A 22,093-nucleotide genomic window follows, 5' to 3' on the forward strand; every position below is an offset into this window, starting at 1 on the left:
CCCCCCCCCCCCCGAGCGCTGCTTTACTGTGTTATATCCACATTTGTGTTATGTCGGGTGGCGTTATATTGAGGTAGCGGTGTAGTTACTAATATTCTGAAATAATAGGAGTTCAGCTCAACACTTCTTGTATCTAATTACAGTTTTGCATGAATGTTGCTTCAAAGACACCAGTTGGAAAAAACCTTTCTGCTTGTTCAGTTCTAGGTAAGATCCGAAGTGCTGTTGGAAGTGCTCAGCTCCTTATGTCTCAGAAGTTCCAGCAGTTTTATTGGCTTTGTCAACAGAACCTGGTAAGTCAATATTCCTACCCACCTCCCTCTAATCCCTCTAATATCCTGGGACTGGCAGCTACAACTACATTGCATACATATTATTGGATAGTTTCAGCAAGTTGATACCTGCAGTGATCCACAAAAACTTGGTTTTAACATCCCAATTCAGAGCCAAATTTAACTATCTACTATTTACAATTTACTATTTAGTGCAACTGCATAAAGTTGTACAAGTCCTGAAGTTTCACTTTGGATGGTTTCCATGGCCCATATTTGTCCTAGAACTCTTTTTTAATTCTTAAACTGAGTCTGGCCATAAAAATGTAGCATCGAGCCTCTTATGTTTTCCACAGAGTAAACATGTAATTTCAGGCTTGGCAACTTTCATTTCAGATTAAAGAAAATAAACAAATATAAACTCTCTGTGAGACAGAAAACACAGTGACTTCATTTTGTAACATTCTATATCTAAACTGAGAATGGCAGTGGCCTAGTAATAGGGAAGAGAAGACTTCCCTTGATTTAAAGCTGCAGTACAACGAGAACAGAATGGCTTGTGTTTTGGTTATATAACTACACGTATACAAGTCTGATCCTGTAAAGTCAGTGGGAATCAATGCATGGAGTGGTTGCAGCATTGGGCCCCATATTTCGCCCAGTCAATTATATATAAGAAGTCCTAGAGCTAGAGGAGCTACAGTGCATTATCTGGTAAAACGATTGTTTTGGAAGTCCACAAGAGTCTAATTCAGTTCTAAATGTTATTTTCATGAATATGCTATGACAGCTACTATTAGTTGTATGGAAACTGTTAGTATAAGATACTTACCCAGGGGCGGCTCCAGGCCCCAGCACGCCAAGTGCTGGGGCAGCATGCCGCGGCAGGCGCTCTGCCAGTCACCAGGAGGGCGGCAGGCAGGGTGCCTTCGGCGGCGTGCCTGCAGAGGGTGCGCTGGTCCCATGGCTCCACTGAAGCCGCGGGACCAGCGGACCCTCCACAGGCACGCCTGCGGGAGGTCCACTGGAGCCATGGGACCGGTAGCAGTAGAGCGCCTCCTGCGGCATGTCGCCCTGCTTGGGGCGGCGAAATGTCTAGAGTCACCCCTGTACTTATCTGTACAAGAAGATAATTCTTCTCATTAAGTACAGTGTCTGATAAACCCTTTCCTACTTCCTCAGGTTCCTACTTCCTCAGGTTCACTTTCAGCATTGAATATAATCTTTACCTTTTGTTTCCTTCTCTGCTTCTCTTTAAAAAGTGCTAAATTCTGTAGCATGTGTAACAGGAGCCATGACCTAGGTGACTAGCTATAAAAAATCCATCATTCATTAATATTTACTGAATAACCTTTTAAAGTCATGACAGCATATTTACACTGCAGATGCACATTTTGTTGCTTGTCATTTACAAAGTTAAACATCCAGGGTTTGAAAATTGTATCCAAAATGTTACTGAGAAAGTCATTTAAAAAATGTCTTACTTTCTCTTAGTGATATCTGATAAAGAATGGTAAGAACATATTCGACAAATACCTGTCAGGAATGGTCTAGTTATTACTTAGTCTTGCCTTGAATGCAGGGCACTGAACTTTATGACTTACTGAGGTCCCTTCCAGCCCTACACTTCTATGACTCTATGTGGTCCAATTTGGAAAGCATCCAATTATCTGCTTCAAAAATATGATTTTAATAGATATTAACAGACAACTGAGTCAGGCTATTGCTAGGAACCATATTCGAGATATTACGATATGTCGCATGCTTTCTTTTTGTCTGATGGTGAAGTAAATTTTGACTGATGTCTACAGAAGTCTTGCTGTGTATCTAACATATCCTCCCATTATCTGATTGGCTAAACTATCCATACTTGGATTAAGAAATCGTAGCCTCCATCCCACTTTATTTATCTCTAAGTGAAGTGCGTCTCTCTTGCTCCTATAGCCAAGAGCATTATTTTAATAAGATGAAAAGACATTGCCTGTCCAGCATATACATTGGCTGTCTGGAACAGTTTGCAATTTCTTACTGAAAAAACAATAGGAAAATATATGATAAAATCTAGGACTTTTATGACATGATGATTGAAGGAATGGTGTGATTTATTTTCTCTTCCTCTTTTGACTGATAAACCTCCAACACCGCCTGGCTGTCCGGTACGTTGATAAATTAACTGTATAAAGCAATTAAACTATGGCAAGCTGGGGTGTGAACTAACCTGCCATGGCCTGATGGTCCATGTGCACCCTGCTGATGTGCACCAACAGTTCATTTAAGTGCTTTGATCTAGTAGTCTTTGAAACAGGAGTGGACTAGCTCAAAGCTCATTAATGAACTGTCAGTGCACCTTGTGGACAGTTAGACCTCACCAGGCTAGAATAGTGTAGATTCACACCCCAGCTTGCCCTGGTCTAATGTGTAGACAAGTTCTAACGTTCATTCTGCAGGACACACTAAGGTAAAACTATCATTGGAGTCAGTGGGAAGTAAGTATTGCAGGACTGAGCCCTTAATATAATTGGGTTTTTTATACCCTTCCTGTTTATATTTGATGTTTGGTTTGTTTTTGCTTTTTGTCATCTGTTTGTGTTTTGTAAAGTATTCACTAAAAGTGTATCTACAGTAGATATTGTGTATGGTCCTGATCCCACCTCACTGATGTCAGTGGGAACTGAGCCAGATACAGATCATTTTGCATTAAATCCACCACTTAAATGCAATCACTCTCTTTGGGGTAGAAAACAGCAGCTTTCCAACAGCACGCAGTAAGACTAAATAAATATTTAGGACAGGAAGTGGAACTACCAATTGAAACTACAGCGAGGATTTAGGAAGACAGAATGTAATTACCCAAAAAAGAATTTATCCAAGACAATGAACCCTCATCCTTAGACTTGTGAGAAGTGCTCTGAGATCTTTGACTAGCACAATTGGTCAAGCTCTTGGTTATAAGTCTCTTAACAAAGACTCTCAACTGGTGTAAATCCACATAGCTCTTTCAACTTCAAAGGATCTATGCTGACTTACATCAGCTGAGCAGAGCCGTAACTAGCTATTTTTGCGCCAGAGCAAGAATATAAAATGGCAAGGCCCCCGGCCCAGGGCTGCCGAGCCCCCCCAAAACACCGTCTCCCTAGCACCGCCCAGCCCGCGGAAACAACCCCTCCCCAGTGCCACCTGCCTGGCAAAAACAAACACTCCTTCCCCAGTGCCTCCCCGCCAAAAAAACTTTGGGCCAAAAAGGAAGATTGAGGGGCAGGGGAGGAGAAACGGCATGCATAGGGTGACCAGATCACAGCAGTAAAATAGAACCTGCCCCTTCCCTGCTTGGCCCCACTATCACACCCCTCTTCACCCTTTAGCCCCCAACTGGCTTGCTGAATCCCTCCTAGTCAGTCTCCCACCTACTACTCACGTCCTTTCACCTTCTCCCTCCTTTGCTAAAAACCCCCATGCCTGCCCCTAGAAACCCTGCTGGCTCACTGCTCGCCTCTTTGCCCACTCGCCACTTGCCCACCTGCTCGCCCCCGACTCGCCGCTCGCCCCCTCTCTCCCCCACCCCCCGCAAGTATAAAGCCTCATTTAAAGACCCAGGGGGCACTATTACTGCACACATCAGTCAGTCAATGCAGTTGTAGATAAATCTCTGCAATATGCATTTTTGTATAACTTTTATATGACTTTGTATTCAACGTTGGTAATATGTTATAGCGGGCCCCTAAGGTACTATAATTAAGATGAAAGAAAAATGTCTTTTTGCTAGAAGTAGAATAAGATCTTCCCCTCATTTTGTGATCAATTGCCCTGTTGAATGAATGAGGTGTGAATGAGGAAGTCGTGGAAGGCAGGCACCTCCAGACAGCTGCAACCCTTGGAGAGGGGCTGGGAGCCAGACCAAGGACAATCAAACTTGCCAAGTGGGCTGACTAGAGAAGAGCAGACATACTGATGGCCTAGGGGGTTAGAAGCAAACACCTTCCTTTGGGAACACCCTCTTTGCAGCATTGGGACAACCCCCAGCCCAGAGAAAAGCAGCAAAAAGGACCAACAGACACAGTCCCAGATTTTGAATCTGGGAGATTTGCCCCCCTCCAGCCACCAACTCACCGCTCGCCTCCTTAGCCCTCCCCCCTCCCCCATAAGTGAAAAGCTTCATTCAAAGACCCAGGGGGTCACTATATGAATGCACACGGCAGTCAATCAATGCAGTACCAAAAATTAAAATACTAAAAATGGATGCACCCCTCCATCCACTGACTCACCGCTCACCTCCTTACCCCCTCCCCCCGAGTATCAGGGGTGGCAGGTTTGTAGAAATGTTAGTGGTGCCGGTGCTCAGAGTGCTCAGAGCCCCCCCCAACTCTGCCCCCCACCTGCCTGAGGCTCTGCAAGGAAGTTTGGGTTGGGGAAGGAGGTCTGGGGTGCAGGCCCTGGGTTGGGAAAGGAGATTGGGGTGTAGGACAGTTGAGAGGTTGGGCTCTGGGATGGAGTCTGGGTTGCAGGCTCTGGGATGGAGTTTGGATGCTGGGTGCAGACTCCGGGCTGGGCACAGGGTGGGGTGCAGGACGGGTGGAGGGGTGCAGGCTCTGGGAGGGAGTGTGGAGGGTTGGGTGCAGGCTCTGGGACGGAGTTTGGGTGCTGGGTGCAGGCTCCGGGCTGGGGCACGGGGTGGGGTGCAGGATGGGTGGAGCGGTGCAGGCTCTGGGAGGGAGTGCGGAGGGCTGGGCGCAGACTCTGGAACCGATCTTGGGGGCCGGAGAGGGGCTGTGGGCTCTGGGAGGGTGTGGTGGGTGCTGGGGGGACTGCCATTACTTGTGGCTTCCTTCCTCCCCTGCTGCCCCTCACCATAGCCTCACTGGCAGTGGGGGATGGGGCTGCCCCTTGCCCAGTTTGCAAGAGTGGTGGCTGCGGGGGGCGGGGATCACAGGGTCAAACAGTACACTCACCGAAGCCCCAGCAGCTGCTCAGGTGAATGAGGTCCACTGGCTTCAAATGATCCTGTCGGTCTCCCACCAGAAGCCCCCACGACGTCTCCTTCAGGTGGGTGCCAGGGGAGGGGAGGGCTGCAAAGCATGTGTGTGCCCCCTCTCCCGTTCCCCTCCCGACGTGCAGCAGCTTTCGTTCCGGCAGGGACACTCCGGGGCTTTTCTGCGCCCCTCAGCTTTGGGCGCCTGAGGCAAGTGCCTCACTCGCCTCGCCCTTGTTACGGCAGTGCAGCTAAGAATCTGGCCCACACTAACAACTAGAAAGAGCATTGTTGGTTCATTACTGCTCCCTGCTGAATCACCCGCACCGCTGTTTGTAACTGCTGAGTTTTCTTTGATTCCTCACCAATGATCTGTTCAGCACTGATCCTGTCCAGCATGTGAGATCTAATGAGATCACACTCAAGGGTGTCATGGTTGCAGCAGACCAACACATAAGCATTGTCAAGGCCCTTTTTGTTAGTTCTTTGCTGCCTGCAGGATAAAGGCTGCAGTCATAAATAATCTAGTTTTAGAAGCAACGCCTGAATTCAAAATTAGATACAAACAAATTAAAAGTTACTGAATAAATTCACACTTGAACAAGGCTTTTCCAAGCTTAGATGTTTCTAACATTAGTCCTTTTGGCTGGGGTTACCAGTTGAAAATAACGTACATTATTAGCAGCAGTAGGTAGCCCCCTTGTGGTCCAGAGAATACAAAACAAGCTCCAGTTAAACAGCAGCTACATTGGAAAATATACTGTACTGAAATAGGTATGAGCAGAACTGTGTGTACAGGGCTTATAGAAGAGCCATTGCCTTCAATTCAGAAGGGGATGACAACTCAGAATGAGTAGCCTCCAGCAGGCATCTTCTTATAGGTCTGTAAAGTAAACTGGGAAAATGACAAGAAGGACTGAGAGGGCTGTGTTGTAATGGAGGAAGAACAGGTTGAAATACAAGCTATATTAAATGTTGTACATTACCACAAGACTCACCTGGTGGACTGCATATAGGGGACCAATATCTTAAAATGAGTGGAGTTGCACCAGTTTACACTAGTTCAGGCTTACTTGGGCACAGGCTGCAAGTTATGTTGGAATAGACAGAAATTTTAAATTAAATGTTTTAAGTCCATCTAAACATCGTCTTTCCCCCCCGGAAGTTTCCACTGAGCTCCCATAAAAAAAAGATACTTCCTTTACCAACAAAAGGTGAGATTTCAAGTGAACTAATTAGAGACCTACTCATTAAGGGGGTGTCCTTCCATCTTCTTATCAGGTGTGGAGAGCTCCACACACAATCCCACTGTGGTTCTTCTGCCTGTAACTGTACAGTAACTAGGGAGGGGCTGTGTATGGAATGAGCATTCCTGTGCAGCTTATAGTACAGCTCTGTGGAGATTCCTTGTGTACTGTCCCCTTGGCAGGATTTGGGAGGAGGAATAGAGGCAGTAGATCTGCTTCCATGCAGATTCACCAGCCATTGACTCCACACACACTGTACCCCAGTGTGTGTGGAGGCTGCTGCAGGCAAAAGTCTACTGTGGTGGTTGTAGATTGTCTCCACTGCTGCTCTGTGACCTAGAGGGAAAGATTCCTTACTGCTGTCTTCACAGAGATCCTTACCACTCAGGCCATCTGTCTTTAAAGTCATCCAGCTGGTCCCTACCTGGAACAGCACTCTCAAGAAAATGCCTACACAGCAAAGGGTTATGTCCCCATAATAGCTTTTCTTATATAATTTCCCTTTAGTACCCAAATGGATTCATAATCAGATGAACGGTCTTCAGACCAACTCATCACCACTATTATTGGCTGTCCATTAAGTCATATTGCCTGCCCTTGGCATAGAAACTACCTAATCAAAATATCTTGAGGGAAAAGCTTGCCCAGCCCTTTTGGGACCAACCAATAGAATTTTAAAAATGTCTCAGATAAGATATTTGTGCCATACATAAACCTGGAGACCTGAGAAAATGTAATAGCAACAATAAGCATAAGCTGGAAATTAATTCATAACATGATTAATTTTGTCTTCTACTCATATATCACTAGTGAAATAAAAATAAATTGGTTTCTCGTGTTCTCCTTCCTCTGTAAGGATCAGCAAACATAGTCAGTACGGCTGCTTACTACATTTTAAAAATGCAGGTCGGCTTTGCACAAGAATCTGCACAAGCTACAAGAATCAATATATAATGTATAACTCATAGATTTTGGGGTTGTATGGGAGGCACCTATTTTCAGTCACAGTTCCCAGCTTCATAATGTAGTTGCCTTAGCACTGTGTACCACTTTAACAATAGAAACTGGCATCATGCATTTTCAACTGCATACAAAGGCGCTTCAAAGAATGTTGTTCAATGGCTTCCAGTCTATTTATATTTTCTCTATTGTGCATATGTCAGGACCCCAGTGCCATGCCAAGGCCAACTTCCCAGGACCTAGCAGGATTCTGGGACTTATTGCAGCTTTCAATTGAAGACGTCAGCATGAAGTTTGATGAATTGCACCAGCTGAAACTCAGTGAATGGAAACTAATAGAATCACCTGAAAGGAAGGTAAGCAGACCAGAGACAATAACATTTTGTTTCAGATTGTAGTGATAAGGCCCCCTGGCGTTGCAGTCAATTCCAGAAAGTGATTGGTTTCAAACCTGAAAATAGAAAGTGACTATTTTCCATTGCCTCATTAACAGATGACGCTGTCCAGAATCAGGGCCTTGAGGTTTATTTTTACTTTCTTCTCCCATTTTTGGTTTAAATTGTAAGATATAAATAATATAGGTATAATTGTCCCTACCTGCCTGTGCCTAGCCACTGTCATTTGGCCCCTTGAATTCTGATAACAAATGACTAGGAGCAGATTGGAATTGAAAGATGCTCTGATTCATTCAGATTGCAAATGCAACTGAAATAAAGTCCCTCATGCTGTCACACTATGAGCAGTTACTATCTGGGGATTGCATCCTCTACTTCCTTCCTAATGGGGAGATCTGACTCCCAAGATCTCTGGCTCTCTGGGGCTGTGCACCATCCCCTCTGAGAACCTTGAGGACTGGAGATCGGCCTGTGAACCTTGTGTTGATAGAGGTTGCATCCTTGTGTAATTTCATGCTATCTGCATTTGTGCTTTCAGGCTCCACATCCCTGCGGCCCCTCTTGCTCACAGCAGTAGCAGCACAGATTGCAAATGAGCCACAGTGGCAATGTTGCTGTGTACCTGCTTTCTTCTTTATGCTCCTGGCTCCATCCCTGCTGATTACAATATTGTACAAACAGAGAGGGTGTCTTTAGCTCAGAGACAGTATAGCTGGCCCCAACGGAATACTTGTTTGGTTTTAGAATGCGACAGGAGGTATCTTCTCAGAAGTTGATGTGCTCTTTCACTTGTTCAGGCATTTAATGTAACTGCTTGCTCCTCCTCTTGGGTTGCTTGGCCAGGTGGCTGGTGGGTAGGCAGTTTTGCTTTTGCTGATTGTGAGGGTGAAAGTAAAAGATTATTCTAGAGGCAGCATTGATGATTGTCTGAGGAGGGAACAAAATCCTAGTAAAGAGAGAGAAGATGAGAGGAAGGACATGGGGATGGAATGCTCCTGACTGAAAATAGCAAATAAAAAGAAAGTGTTCTGGCAGAGCATGCTTTCAGGAAGAATAGTGCCTGTGCCCCCCTCTCAGGACTCTGCCTATAAGTCCTTTAATTTGGAAAATTGGAACAAGACTGCCAAATACTGTAAAATCTAACCAAGGACAAGTGCATTTGAATATTAGGTTCAGGGTTCAGCAGTTGCAGTAAGAAGACCTACACAATTCATGCCCCTCAAAAGATCTTTATGATGCAGGTCTTGCAGTGGATTAAATTAGCAACCTGCCAGTGTGTCCCATGTAAATAGTTACCCACTGTATCAATAATTATTGCAGCATTAACATGTACTAATGGCAGAAAGCTGCATCATGTAACTATGCCACTGATGCAGGAGGGTACATATCATCCAAAGCTTTCAGTTCACAGTCCCACTCAGCGAATGAGTCAAAATGGGAGATCCAAATTTTGAAGTAAAATCTGCATTCCATTTTTCAAAACAATATCAGGCTTAATAGCTACAGAACTGAGCTGCAACAAGCATTATACGAACATGTATTAAGAAACTCTTTATATTCTAATAATTTCTCAATATCATTTTCTTAAGGTATTCTGGGCTGAAGTGTGGAACAATTAGCTCTACATTTCCATTTGCTTGGTTTGTTTTTGTGTGTTACCTTTTTTGCAATTTAGAGAGGAGACTAAGCTAATAGAGATGTATACACAGCTGCTATCTCATACCCAGCTGAAGCTAAACTCAGTACGATTAATTTAATTAAAAATCCTGGCCTTCTAATCTTAGCCAGGCTTTTCACTCCACCAGAACACCCAGACACACTGAGTTCTTATCCAAGAGCCAGCCTGTGTTTCTGAATATAATGGATCTAATGATGTGCCAGGTAAAATGAAATTAACACAAAGATGAAAGTGAGGTTTGGCGCATGTATGTGTACAGTACCTGCAATGAAAGTAAAGGGAGATATACTTTTTATACTGTGCTACTGCAGTGCAATCCATTGGAATTTGCACTGGATTCTGCAATAGCTGGTTTTCTCCCTCTGTCCCCAGAACTGATGGTGATTAATGTTATACATTAATTAGCTCATCTCAGAGTATAAACGGAGCATGTTTATTAGTTGTGTGACAAGTATTTTTTCAGTTGACATTTCTCTGATATGCAATTTTTATTGATATGGTGCCTTTCACATTTAACTCACTTTTCAATTTTCAATAACCATTGTAGGAAGAAAGGAAGGTTCCTCCTCCAGTACCAAAGAAGCCCCCAAAAGGAAAATTCCCTATAACGAGAGAAAAGTCTCTTGACCTACCTGACAGACAACGTCAAGAAGCCAGAAGACGGCTAATGGCTGCTAAGAGAGCAGCCTCCTTTCGGCAGAATTCAGCCACAGAGCGGGCAGACAGCATTGAGATCTATATCCCAGAAGCCCAAACCCGGCTTTAAAGACAGAATGCTGCAGTGTCCTTTTTTAAAACAAATGCTGTACAGTTTGTCACTTACCTGGTAATTTTTGTCTCATTCTCTCCACTGAATATACCCTTGCTGTTGTGTTCTTTGTGCCATAAGCACAGTGGAATGCTTTTGATTTCCTCAGAGTTTGCTGAGCTCATTGCAAGAACTACTTCTTTTGTATTTATTGTCTGACTTACAATCAGCTACAATGGATAGGGCTTGTTGAGACCTGACTTATCCAATATGTTCTCAGAGGACAACAGGAAACACCTCTTGAGATGGAACCCAGCTTACTTTTTTGTTATTTATATTTTTATAAATTGTGTGATAATTAGGGATAAGAATAACAAACTATAAATGGGTGCATCTCACCATTCACTAGAGGCATTAGCTTATCCAAGTAGAAGGTGCTACAAATGTGAAGTGCAGGAAAGAAAGAACCCATTTATCTCTCTGACCTCCAGTTTCTTTTCCTTGAACCCAGCTAAAATATTTGCCCATGTGCTCTGCCATTCTACTCATCTTTGTTACTGCAAAATAACATTAGGCCTCTCGTGTCAAGATTCTGGAGATGAACAGGAATATCCAGCCACTAAAACTCCAAAGTTCATCAGGAACCAAGAAGCATACAAGCCTGGTCCTATTGGGAATGCCCAGTGAGAAATGTTTGTCATAGCAGTATAACAACATTCAGAAATCAAAGCAAAATTATAATGCAAGAGAACTTGCGTGATGGGGAAAGGAAAGTGGAAGCCTTAAAAAGTTAGATCTTCTGTAGCAAGATGTGTAAAGAGAACAGTTATACTTACTCCTTGGGAACACTCATTGCATTTTAACAGTTCTTTTATGTGTTAACTTTTTATTTTACCAACCTTCTCTTTTTAATTTCAAAAGCTATGCTACATGTGATACTTCAAACTCTCAAAATGCTATATCAATTGAGTTTCCAGGGTATCCTTGACAAAAAAATATTTGCTTGTTTAAAATGCCAGTCGTGATGTTGTAACCAGTTTAAGAAATATAAATGTGAGTGGTAAGTATATCTAAGTTTAAATGATTATATTAAGGTAAAGGTGAACTGTGGTTTACATTTTTTTTTCCAGAAATCTTTTTCCTATGCAGTATCAGTTAAGGCAAGATTATCCTCTTGCTTGTGTCAGACTTAAAGAAATGATCTGAGAGTAAAGTGACTTCCAGACATGGAATATAAGGAAAGTAATTTTTTCAAGCCTCTGATTATTACAAGAGAAAAATAGGAACCACTACAATCAAGAGGCTTTAAATGTTGATTTGAAATAAATTTAGATAGTATTATTCCACTTCATTTACCTTCCCATAGATAATTGAGCATCCCAGCTCTTAGAAGTCTTCAGATAAAGATGTAATAAAAGATACAGTCCACAGATCCTGATACCAGGGTTCTGATTACTACTCTAGGTCAAAAGACTATTACAACCATGACACAGATAGTCCCAACTAACACATTTATTTATTTTTTTACTGCTTTAACTATGTACTTAGCCATAGGCAGAACAGCTACTTAATTCTACTCCAGCACTTTGGTTTGTTCACCTTGATGAGCACTTTAAATTTGTACTTGGCACACCCTGCATCCTGCCACATGACTGAGAACATTAAGTAACACAGGTTACACGGATCTGACATTGCTTCAAATCTGGATTTAGTTTCTTGGGTTTTTTTTCCTTCTGAGCATTTTGTTAAGCATGAGTCCTGGTTTTGGAGCAAAGCTGATATAAGCATGTTTAGCTTCAAGATATGAATCTTTAGAGTTGAATAGTTGAGAAGTTTCTGTAAGGAGAAAACTCTGTAAAATGAGCCTGATATCTGGTATATATTTTACCAAATAGCCTTAAACTATATTTGGAAGCAAAAACCAAGATGAATGTATATCCTTCCAAAAACAACAATGACAAAAAAAACCCTCCCTGAAATATTCTTATATCAATGAAAACTTATTATACCCTCACCCCCCAGCGTGTTCAAAGTGTTTTCTGTATACGGAAAGAACTGAATCCTGGGTAGTGTACAATATTGATGCTGCTTCCTATATTTGTTGTACTATTTGAAATACAAATGTATTTGCAGGTATTGGCATCTTTAGTCTTTAAAAGTGATATTTAATGTTAAGTGGAGCTGCGAATTAGAACTATCCACATGAAAATAAAGCCAGTGTATTTCCTAGATGTAGGAAATTTAAAATAGACCTATATATATATTTATGGCACCTATGTGTTTTATCTAATTTCCTTGGATACTTCCAGGCTAAATCACACTTGTTTTGTTCACTTGAATAATCCCACATAAGACAATGGGCTCACATGATTAAGGCAAACAGCATTTGACCTGCCAGTATACAGAATTTGTAAAGTTGAATTGTAAAAATTAGACTAGCTGTTAAGTTTAGATCCCAGATTAGGTTATAATGTTGACTTGGAGCAGCCATAATGGTTTTAATTACAGATCAGATTTTGATAGATATTTTGGGGTATTTTATGTTACTGTGTCATCACTAAATTGGACTCTAAATATCTGGCTAAAACAGACCTGTGTGAGCAAATCAGACCCTACATTTTACAATGTCCATGCAATGATGGCAATATGCTCAATAGGAGGCTTTGGATATGTATGATTCCCTGTTTGTTCCACCTCTTTTCCAAAGAAGAAGAATTAAAAGTAAAATAGATGCCTACTGCTAAATCTGATAAAATGTTATCTGTGCGTGTTACATTTTTAAGTGCAATATATTCAACTTGTTGTGCAGGTAACATTCTATCAATAACGGCAGATCATAAGCCATGTTTACCTATGTATTGTACATCTAATTAGTTGGAAAAAATAAAATTATGTTTATAATACTTGTGTTGAAAGTCAGTCCCACCCAATCTGCTTGAATCATAAGATACACAGTATTCAGTAATTATCGATTACAGAGAGGTCATGTCAAATCTGGAAATAGCATTCATTTCATACATAGGAAAGGATTACAGGACCAATGTAGGAGAAAATTCAGTAACTTACAATGTTCTATTAAGATAATAGCTGAATATCTCTTTTTTAGTGACTTCATGCTCTACAGATACTTAGAAAGTATTTAGGAGTCAAAATTCTCGTAACGATAAAATATTTCATTAGCTGGGCCATTTGTATACTAGATCTTATCCGTAAAGGATGAAAGACACAGAAAGCCACTATTTGTTATTCCGTTGTCCATAAAACACAAGTATAATAAATAGAATTCTCAAGAGTATTATATTTGATGTAGGAACAAGACCTGACCAGTTTAAGGTTTGATACTTATTATACTTATTTTTTGCTTTGAATATTTTTTTAGATTTAAAGTTCATTGTAAATTGCTGAAATACGTTACAATGCGTTTTATTATTTTTCGACAGCTTCGATCAGAATGGCCCTTGGCAATGTGTAAAAACTGAAAATGTTGTACAGTTTAATACCAAAAATTACATTTTAGTTCATGCTTAAACTTTGTCACTGTATGTTAAATTTGAGGTCAATTAGAAAAGAATTGAAGCATAAATAGGAAGATGTGTGGCTTTCTTACATATAATGCACTTCATATAACACAAGTTATTTTTTTAAAATCATAAATCCTGCTGTATCAGTAAATCGGTGCCCTAATTTTCACTAATTTAACACTGGTGATTCTACAAATTGGGGAAACTTCCACTCAGCTGGTGATGTTGAAAGGGATAGAATTTACTACTAAGAGACTGGGCCACAAATGTAGTTTAGGCCACAAATGTACCTGGAATCTCTCCGAATCCTTCTTTAACTTGTGCTTCTCAACAGTCTCTCTTTCTTCCTGGGCTTCTTTATTCATTCCTCTCTCACAAAACACATTATCCAGTTCTAGTGCTCATCGCTGATTCTTCTGAAGGTAAACTTTGTGTTAGGTCCCTGTGCTCTTTTATTCCAGTACATGTTTAGTCTACTTGGTAGCTATGTTAGCAAGCTAAGGACCAGATTCATCTCAGTCATTTGGATGCAGCACATTCTGAGACAAATTCTGTTCCTGTTTACACCTGTACTACAGCATTAACGTCAGTGGAGGAGGCTAGAGCTTGGCCTGTCTGACTGCATTGTGTGTTGTGCATGTTAATCTGAAGGCTGAATTTATCCCATAGGAAAAATAGGTACAGCTGCCTTTTTTAGAATTGTATAAAAGCATAAAGTCTGCTGTGAGGGGGCTTTAGAAATGCTGATTGATAGCTGAGTTAAAATGCTCAGCAGTAGTCAGTTATTCCTCTGCACTGCTTTCAGAGCAAATCACTAGACAATGCTGTCACACGTAAATTAAAATTCAGGTGACAAATATCAGTAAATCCTTTAATATTCAGAGTGGTGCTTCCCCAGTGTATGGGAGGTCAACACTTACATTTATATAGTGCCTTTCATCCAGAAGGATTTCAAAGCACTTTACTAGCTGATTTGCAAAGGGTGGGCAAAATTCTGGCTCATGCAGGGAAAATGGTTTAACTGGTATAGGGCTAGATCATGTCCTCATTCCCTGCACACAAAAAGGGTGTTTTATAATCCCCTCAGAACCTTATGGAGGCCACTTTGCATAGTCCACGGTCTGGGCTGGAGGAGGAAGAGGTAAAAATTGGATGGTCCAAGAGAAAGGAATAACCCTAATAGGGGTGGGGAGGCAATGCACATGGTCATCCTTCAAGAAATTAGGCAGAAGAGAGAGTGCATCCTCAGGTTATGGCAGCTTTTCAGAAATAGCCTTTGCCTCTCCTCCATACTTGATGGTCTTTAGAGCCACTGTGGCCAAGGGAAGGTCTATTAGGAGCTAGTCTACCAGGGAACTGGATAATGATTCACAAAGGAGCCACAACCAGTGCTGAAGGCACAGAGTGTGTAAGTAGTACAGGTTTGCCAGGTTTTTCTGTCTTGCCTCTCAGTCTTTTCCACTGAGGCAACCCATCCCTCTCCCCCATGGGATGATATGGAGGAATCTCCATTAGGGATCTTCAGCAGATATCTCCCCCACCAGAATTCCTTCCTATAGGTTTTTTAAGCAAAGGATGATCTGGATTATCTGCTGCAAAAAGCAAACCATGTATGCCTGTATTATAGGAGAAACTCGCTCTATTTGCTGCCTGCTTGTGGACTGTAGGAAGGCCACAAGTAGAAATAAAAAGGAATAAAATATTCTGAAATTGTGTGTAGGGAGCAGGCAATTGCCCGTGTGTGGACCATGTGCTTTGATTTCACCTTTTATGACCCTAACAGTTCATTTTATGAAAGATTGATAAGGCAACCTCTATGCAATATTTGGGGGCAGGCAGATTAGGGGCAGCCATCATCCATCATAAGTGACAGGTGTATTTTTGTGGCATGCTTATGTCCACACCCAAATTCCTAGCTAGAATTAAGTTCTCTAGAAGCATAGGAATCACTTAATCCATCACTGACATGCATCCATTTCTGAGGTGACATACAGCAGCGGAAACACTACATAAAAGTATGTTCAAGACACTGTGTAAAAGTGAAAGTTAAAGGGTACTTGCCCAAAATTCAAGTATCAGAGGGGTAGTCATGTTAGTCTGGATCTGTAAAAGCAGCAAAGAGTCCTGTGGAACCTTATAGACTAACAGACGTATTGGAGCATTAGCTTTCATGAGTGAATACCCACTTTGTCGTATTTACCCACGAAAGCCCTTGCTCCAATATGTCTGTTAGTCTATAAGGTGCCACAGGACTCTTTGCTGCTTGCCCAAAATTGAATTTGGCTGGGATACTGAGACTAACATGCCTCCTTATATTTACAAAATAAATAACCAAGTAAATGTAATGCCTAATGACTGTATATGGCCAGTACATTTTTTTCATTACATATGAAAGACACATCCAAAAACCCGTTAGTAAATGTGTGCCACCTTTCATAAAAAGTAATGACTGGGAAACGACATTGTGGTCCTAATTCTGCCCTTGGTGATATTGGTGTAGTGCCCATTACCATTCGCTGAGGTCAGAATTGAGCTTTATGGGTCAGATTCTCAGCAGGTGTAAATCCCTGCAGCTCCACTGACATTAACGCCAATATAGATCAGCTGAGAATCTAGCCTTATATGTGTATTTAAGGATCATTGGTAGTCACGTTTCTAAATTGGTATTTTGTTGCAGAACAATCTTGTACTCCTTTAACACTGAGTTGACGAAAAGAACAGTATTTAAATGAGGAATGAATGGAAGTTTATTTGAAGACATGCTCATTAGTTTCGCCACAGAGATGTTTAAAATCCGCAAATCAGTAGAGCCCATTTTGAGAATTTTCCCTTCCTATTTTGTCATTTTACACATAGCTGTTTCCATCTTTGGGGCTGAACTGCAATCAAAGCTCCAGCTCTATGTGATAAATATTCTTTAGCTTTGGGACTAGAGATTCTGATCTCAGTTACACTAATTTAAACCCTGAGAAATTCCACTGAAGACCATGGAGTTATGCCAGATTTGTACCAGTGCAACCAAGATCAGAATCTGATACAGCATGTCCTATTGAAGTGGAAAACACTTACTGTGGAAGTTAGCGCATGCAAATCTTTTTGTAGTAGATCTTCCCTTTCAAGTAGGTCATAGTCACCACAGAGTGCTTGTTACTGGGCTCAAGTTTATGAAAACTGTCATTACATAGAAAACTACTAGCTTTGTTTATAGTTATCTGTGGAATCCACAGCCTCATATCCATGCTTTGATTTTCCCCTGTGGAGGTTTAAATAGTACGGCCATCTCACTTTAAAAGGGCTCAGCATGTATGTATTCTTTACTCCACTTTATATAACGATCTTTCTGAATTAACAAAATTTCCCTTTGAAGTCGTGTGACTTCTACTGCTCTAGAACTGTTCTTTCTTGAAGAAAAGCAACTATGACTGTGCAGTTTCTTCTGTACAGAGATAAAACGCATACATCCATTTACCATGTAACATGCCAAAATATTCAAGTGTGGCCTAAGGAGTAAATTAAATGCCTCCTATAAAATTTCAAGGAATGTTAGAACCAGGAAACTAGCTGTTTAGTTAACATTAAAATATATATAAATATATATATAAATATATATACATAAGAAATCATATCAACAATGAGGATGAACTGAGTGCCAAATATTCACCATCTGTACAAAGCTACACTTCACTAGAATTAAACTATTTTATGTAATTCTCTTTCCATGCTTTTATGGTTCTTTTGATAAATTCTATTTAGTAGCATGCAGGATACCTAAATTGAATGTACAGTATGCTGTTTCATTGCTACAATAATTTCTTGCTTCTAGGTAATATCTTCTTTACCAGAATGTTACTTGTTACTTTGAAGACATATTTGAGAATTGTTTTATTCTTGAGTTATTCCTTTTCATGATACTCACCTCCAGCTGATTGTAAGAAAATGTGCTTCACTCTTTTGCCCCATGCTCTTTTATGAAGTTGCCTCCTTCAATTGGTTTATGTATTGTTTATGTTCATATCCTGTACATAATTCTGCAATTAAATTTTTTGAGAAAAATGGCATTTACTCTTTATTGAATTAAACAATTTGCATTAGTTGAAAATACACAGGAAAATGCATATCTTCCCCCATCAGGAAACTCTTAGACCCCTACTATTATTGTGTAACAAATCATATGATAACTGTGAAAGGACTTATACAGATGTAAAGTTTCATGTACCTGCAATTGCAACCTAAATGTAATAGTTTTAACAAATAGTTTGAATGGCAAAGCAATGCATACGTAATAACTGAAGGAATATGATAGATCAATTTGGAGTCAGTTGAGCAATACTAACAGTTATACTCTTTGATTAATATTCATACACGAGATATAGAATCTAATTTGCATACATTTTGAATCAATTCATTGTGCTTAATTACCAGAGAAAATAATGGCCTCATACATATTTAAAATAATTGAAACTGAATTGTTTGCAATTAGTTTGTATTGGAATGTAAAAAAACAATGGAAGATCATATTGGTTGTACAAGATGTAGCCCAGTGTTTCTCCGTGTTTGTATTTGTCCTGTTAGCAACTAATTAGCCATTAAGAATGTTAGTGTTCCAGAGCAAACAGACAAAGTTGCATTCATGGCATGTCTCAGAAGAAAACCTGAGCAGTGCTTTGCACTGCCCACACTTCTTGATATGCCAATAGGAGTGCATGAAGATGAGTTCAGAATCTCTGGGACTAGAAGAAGGAGGTACAAGAGACCCTGTGACAACCATGAATTTATTGGGGGCAGGCAGATGTATTAGGGGGTGTCATAAACAGATGGTTAAGGGTTAATGTCTCTTTTTCCTGTAAAGGGTTAACTAGCAGTAAACCTGGAACACCTGACCAGAGGACCAATCAGGAGACAAGATACTTTCAAATCTCGGTGGAGGGAAGCCTTTGTTTGTGCTTTTTGGGTTTTGCTCTGTTCTCTCGGTTCTGAGAGGGGCCAGACGTGTAAGCAGATTTCTCCAATCTTTTTGATTTGAAAAGCTCTCTTCTGTTTAATTAGGAAGTACCAGGTAGAAGCGCGTTTAGTCTTTTGTTTGTTTTCTTTATTTGCAAATATGTATTTTGCTGGAAGGATTGTATCTCTGTTGCAACTTGTTTGTGCTAGGGGAGGTTCTGTCTAGTGTCTATAGGCTGAAAGACCCTGTAACTTTTCCTCTTCAGTCATCTGCAATCTGACACCATCAGCTCAGATGAACAAAGACTGTGATGGCTTGCCAACTACAGAACCAGTTTCTCCTCTCTTGGTTCAACACCTCAACTGCTAGACAAGGCCTCATCCTCCCTGATTGAACAACCTCCTTTTTCTAGCTTGCTTGCTAGCATATATATACCTGCCCTGCAAATTTCCACTACATGCATCTGACGAAGTGGGATTCACCACGAAAGTCATGCTCCAACTCGTAGTCTAAGGTGCCACAGATTCTTGCTGCTTTTACAGATCCAGACTACACGGCTACCCCTCTGATACTATTTTATCTTGATTTTACAGAGACCATTTTACTTTTTCTTTCTTTTATTAAAAGTTTTCTTTTAAGAATCCTGATTAATTTTGGTGTAAGACCCAAGGGAAGGGGTCTGTACTCACCAGGGAATTGGTGGGGAGGGGAGAAGCGGGGAGGAAAAGCCTGATTTCCTCTGTGTTAGGTTACTGTCTCTCTCTCAGGGGGAGTCTGGGAGGGGAGAGAAGGAAGGGTAAGTGGATTCCTCTCATGTTTAAGATTCAAGGAGTTGAATCACAGGGATCTCCCAGTGTTACCCAGGGAGGGGAGAATCTGGGAGGAAGAAAGGAGGGGAATGATTTATTTCCCTTAATTTTGAGATCCAAGGGGTTTGGGTCTTGGGGTCCCCAGGGAAGGGTTTGGGGGCCAGAAAGTGCCCCAAAACACTATATTTTTGGGTAGTGGCAGCTCTACCATTCCTAAGCTAGTAATTAAGCTTAGGGGGGTTCATGCAGGTACCCCATCTTTTGGACGCTAAGGTTCAGAGTGGGGGTTCATACCTTGACAGGGGGAGATTACTTAGCTGGCTAAGTATCTGTTTGAAACTCAGTAGTCTGCCTGCCCGCAATTTGGATGAGAGGATTTTGGCTTTTAATATTAGGATGGGGGAAATTCCAAGCATTTTTTTCTCAGTGCCAAAAGTCTGTGATTTTCATGTAAGAACTGGGACAGGGCCAAAAGCCACCTAGCTTTTCTTTCTGTCTGTATCTCTATCTCCAGTCCAAGTTCTATTTTGGCAGAAAGAGGCATTAGTAGCAGTTCTGCATTGATATTCTGCAACCAAGATATGTCTTGATCACAAGCAGCGGCCATTCCAATACTCATTTCCCTAATCAACTTTTGGGGGTTCTCTAAAATCAAGGATCGTTTCTGGAAATGCATTTGCTCTCAGAATTGTTAATGTTGTTTTTTTAGAAGTACACTGTTTCTTGAACGATGGTTTTAGGGCTGGCCTGCACTTACATAGTTTTACTGACGTATGTATATGGGGTTGAGATGTGTGTGATTATTTGCCAGCATAAATATGTTGGCTGCTAAAAGCCCTAGTTGTGGCCACAGTTATCCAGGTATAAAGTTATTTCAGTATAGCTTAGGTCAGTTCCAGAACTGGAATAAGCAAAGCTATCCTGCTATAAGTGCTATAAGCACTTTGATATTACTATAATTGTGTCCACACTCAGAAGTGGAGAGGGGGTTGCTGCTTAAACTATGCCAACATAGTTAAACTTTTAGGTGTAGACAAGGACAGGCCGTTACCGTGAGCTGTGTTTCTGTCAAATCTAAAGAAAAGCAACATGAGACAAGGTTAGTGCTTGGATGAAGGCCTCCAAGCTAAATGTACGTGCCACGGGAAGTGCTAGTGATTTATCTGGTGATGTTCTTCCCCCTCAGTCAGCACTGGGCTAATGTCCCAGCACGATATTAGCAGGAAATGGGACTCTAGATGTGCAGTCTTTAGACAGAGACATAAAAGAAAGGTCCTGACTACTGGTGATCATTAAACGTCCCTTAGCTTTTCCCATGTGAACAGAGATGGTAAGCCTGGTATCCTGACCAAGTTCTAGTTTGGGTAATAATATTGTGCCTTTCTAAAGTCTCTTTGAAATTTCCAGTGGATGCAGTATTTTTCATTAATAGAGAATAATGGCCTCTTACAGATTCAAAATACTTGAAACTGAATCATTTGTAGTCAGTTAAACTGTTGTTTAGTGTTGCTGTGTGTTAACATTATTTATTATTAGCTACAAATACATAAGGACAGTCTTTTTCAGGGTTTCCAAGGACCCGATTTGCAGAGGTGCTGAGCATCCATAACTTTAACTGGAGCTGTGACACTCAGCACTTCTGAAAATAAAACCCTAAAATGCTGCAAGAACTCAGTGCCACTGCAGCTGAATCCCATCACACTTGATGCAGAACTCGGCACTGAAATGCTTCAGAATTCTCTGTATTTAGGTTGGTGATGTGTGATATGCTGGCCAACCAATTGCAATACAGCTCTCTAGGGAACCTGGGGACTTAATATAATAAACTCCTTTAAATGAAAGGCTATAAAAAGGAAATTAAGCTGTAATACAATGAATAAATAAATATTAATAATATTGTAAAGATCGAGGATGTAAGTATTACAAATGACATTAGAAATAATATTAGAGATGTGACATACACTTTTGACAGTTCAGGAAACAAACTCCAAATGAAGAGTGAAGAAGGCACTGTGACAGATCCAGACCAGTGGGGTACAGGAATCTGGTAGACGGCAAATATACTGTCACTCGATGAGTAGTTTTCTGTTCCCTAAGTGACCAGAGCAGGGGCTTCATTAGAGTAATCAGGAACCTACTAGAACCAATTAAGGCAGACAGGCTGATTAGAACACCTGCAGCCAATCAATGCAGGCTAATCAGGGCACCTGGGTTTAAAAAAATATCAGAGGGGTAGCCGTGTTAGTCTGGATCTGTAAAAGCAGCAAAGAATCCTGTGGCACCTTGTAGACTAACAGACATTTTGGAGCATGAGCTTTCATGGGTGAAATCTAACGAAGTGGGTATTCACCCACGAAAGCTCATGCTCCAAAATGTCTGTTAGTCTATAAGGTGCCACAGGATTCTTTGCTGCTTTTACAGATCCAGACTAACACGGCTACCCCTCTGATATTTTTTTAAACCCAGGTGCCCTGATTAGCCTGCATTGATTGGCTGCAGGTGTTCTAATCAGCCTGTCTGCCTTAATTGGTTCTAGTAGGTTCCTGATTACTCTA

At 41.1% G+C, this 22,093-nt stretch overlaps 1 protein-coding gene across 6 annotated transcripts in view; it reads left to right on the forward strand.

Annotated features, from left to right (window-relative positions):
- DLGAP2 (DLG associated protein 2) overlaps positions 1–17,871 on the forward strand; it is a 698,632-nt gene extending 680,761 nt beyond the window's left edge. For all 6 annotated transcript variants that reach the window (XM_032798258.2, XM_032798257.2, XM_032798259.2 and 3 more), the window contains 3 exons: positions 202–293; positions 7,649–7,801; positions 10,066–17,871. In XM_032798258.2, the coding sequence (XP_032654149.1) occupies positions 202–293; positions 7,649–7,801; positions 10,066–10,284 (464 nt within the window). In that variant the 3' untranslated portion in view covers positions 10,285–17,871. The remainder of the gene's footprint in view (positions 1–201; positions 294–7,648; positions 7,802–10,065) is intronic.
- Positions 17,872–22,093: the final 4,222 nt, after the last annotated feature.

Source organism: Chelonoidis abingdonii, chromosome 3 (genome assembly GCF_003597395.2).
Source record: "Chelonoidis abingdonii isolate Lonesome George chromosome 3, CheloAbing_2.0, whole genome shotgun sequence".
In the NCBI taxonomy this organism is placed as follows: Eukaryota; Metazoa; Chordata; order Testudines; family Testudinidae; genus Chelonoidis; species Chelonoidis abingdonii.